Source organism: Musca autumnalis, unplaced genomic scaffold, assembly GCF_047663935.1.
Source record: "Musca autumnalis isolate F117 unplaced genomic scaffold, ASM4766393v1 scaffold_4, whole genome shotgun sequence".
Lineage (NCBI taxonomy): Eukaryota > Metazoa > Arthropoda > Insecta > Diptera > Muscidae > Musca > Musca autumnalis.
In genome coordinates, this window is record NW_027411977.1 from 159,686,469 (window position 1) to 159,689,090 (window position 2,622).

At 32.2% G+C, this 2,622-nt stretch overlaps 1 protein-coding gene across 1 annotated transcript; it reads left to right on the top strand.

Annotated features, from left to right (window-relative positions):
- Positions 1–487: 487 nt before the first annotated feature.
- Positions 488–1,280, top strand: LOC141400932 (nucleoside diphosphate kinase-like). The gene is made up of 2 exons (XM_073980634.1): positions 488–1,153; positions 1,243–1,280. Exon 1 carries the CDS (start codon positions 569–571, stop codon positions 1,028–1,030), a length of 462 nt encoding a protein of 153 aa, XP_073836735.1. The 5' UTR covers positions 488–568; the 3' UTR covers positions 1,031–1,153; positions 1,243–1,280.
- The last annotated feature ends 1,342 nt before the right edge of the window (positions 1,281–2,622 follow it).

A 2,622-nucleotide genomic window follows, 5' to 3' on the forward strand; every position in this document is an offset into this window, starting at 1 on the left:
TCATGCTCTGAGACACATTGAAAATCTATTGTCTTTTGTCAAATTTCCATGTTTAAGAAAATAAAAAAGGAAAACAAATCAGAAATTTTCGCGTTTCTTTCAAATAAGTAGTGGTCTTTTTCGAACAGAATAGCAGCTAATCGTTTTTCAAGCCTTCTAACAAATCTCTTTTTAAAATTTTTATTTTCACAACAATTTACATTACCCACCATACCAATTCTATCGAAAATTATATCTTCTACAAATTTTTTTTTTAAAATTTTGCAATATTTTTATAATATTAAAAAGTCTCAAAAATATCGCGAATAAATTAAATTTATTTTTGCATTATCGTGGTGAAAAATTCAATGGTAGAAAGTATATTTGTTTCGCATATTTTGGCGAACTTTTGTAAAACTTTATGAAATGGTCTGCTGGGTACAAACAAACAACACAAACAGCTGTTTCATAAATGCAGAAACTATCGTCTGTCAGGGTAAAAAGTTAATTCAAATGAAGGAATTTTTAATGCAAATTAACTCTGCCGTCTGTCTAGGGTATAATATTCTACTCGTTGATTTCAAGCGCAATGGCTGGCAATACGGAACGTACTTTTATCATGGTTAAGCCCGACGGCGTTCAACGTGGCCTCGTTAGAAAAATCATCGAGCGTTTTGAACAAAAGGGCTTCAAATTAGTTGCCATGAAGTTCATGTGGGCCTCCAAGGAATTGTTGGAGAAACACCATACCGATTTGTCTGCTTGTCTCTTCTTCCCCGGTTTGGTCCACTACATAAGCTCCGGCCCAGTGGTTCCCATGGTGTGGGAGGGTTTGAATGTTGTCAAGACCGGCCGTCAAATTTTGGGTGCCACCAACCCTGCTGACTCCATGCCTGGAACTATCCGTGGTGACTTCTGCATCCAAGTTGGTCGCAACATCATCCACGGTTCCGATGCCGTTGAATCTGCCAACAAGGAAATCGCCTTGTGGTTCAAAGAAGATGAACTTGTAAACTGGAAACCAGCTGCCGTTGACTGGGTTTATGAATAAACTCGTAAACTAAAACAACAGCAGAGTAGAGTAGTTCGTTACGTATATGGAGTAAATCGGCGTGTTCATATTTCACCTTATGTGGTAAAGTTTTTCGGTTCAACATTTCCAAATTTTATAAAGGTACGTCTGCTTTTATTTTTTTACAAATTGGCTAGGAACCAATGTCCCCGATTCTTGGTGTCTTCCTTTAATTTTTCTATCTTTACAAGGCGTAATCAATTAAATATTTCGAATGCTGTTCATCTTATGGATACGTCATTTGAAGTAAGAGTAGCTCGAATTTTTAATATCTTAACAACTTATGCAAAACGTCTTATATGCCACTTAACTTAATTTTTTTTCTCCTACTTTTAATGAATTTTTATGTGATCGTTAAAAGGTTTTGTCAGATCTCACATTCTATATACATAGATAAATTTATTATATTCCTCATTGTATTATTATTCTGAATTTAAATCATACAATTGTCAAATTATTTTTTGTGAGTAGTGATAACATACAATGAATTGTTATAATTTAATTCATCTTTTTTTGGCCCGATGGCTTTGAATTAATGTTGGGTTGTTAAATAAATAAATAAATAAAATAAAAAAAATATTTCCATTGTCTTATTAGGTATTTAATAATCTGGTCTTTAGACAAGGGAATTTGAAAAATACGAGTTTAAAAAAATGGTGGACTTTTAAAATTCAAACTGTGTTAAAAAATTGGGTAGTTTTTTTTTTTTGGCCAAAAACGTTCAGAATTTAAAAAAATCTCTTCTTTAGAGAAAAGATTTTTATGTACTAAATAATATCGTATAATTATTCCATAAACATCCCAGAAGCGGCAAGTGAATGTTGGGGTGGTGTCCTTCTCGACCTATAGTGAACACAGATTTTTTAAACAGTGTTTCGTAGGTGGTCATTTGTCACAAAACTACTTTGTTTTATGAATTGGTAATTGTTTTCTTTACTTATTATCTTATATAGTAATAATTTGAACTGAAGTACAATATATTGTATTTCCTACTTCCTCACAGAAGAAACAACAACAATCACAGTGATTTTCCTTAATTTTTATTTATTTCCACATTCAGTTTTATCAGTGTTTTCGCACATTTCATTTATATTCAATATAAATTCATTGTTATTGTGGTGTTTTTCTTTTATTGTGCTTCTTTTTGCTTGCCAAACAGTGTTGCCGTTCGAAAAATTTTTTCAGCCCAAAATTGTCCTAAAAACGGCCCAAAACGACCTAAAACGGCCCAACATTAAAAATTAAAACAAAAATATATATTTCTCATAGATACATTTTATTACTTTAAGAAAAATCGAAAAAATATTGTCTATTTTTACGTAAAGGTAGTATGTCGCAAAAAATTGAGATATGATTGGAAGGCAACAATTTATTGTGATTTGAATGTAGCATATAAACTTTAAGTGCGTGTTTCTCGAAACGGCATTTTTGAAGCAGGTGCCAACGATAGCTCTAAAAGAAATTGGCCGATCTTCATATGACCTTATTATATTATCCATGTGAGCTTATTAAATACATAAAACGCTTGCCTTTAAGGGAGACAAATTAAAACAATTATTTTGCCCAATTTT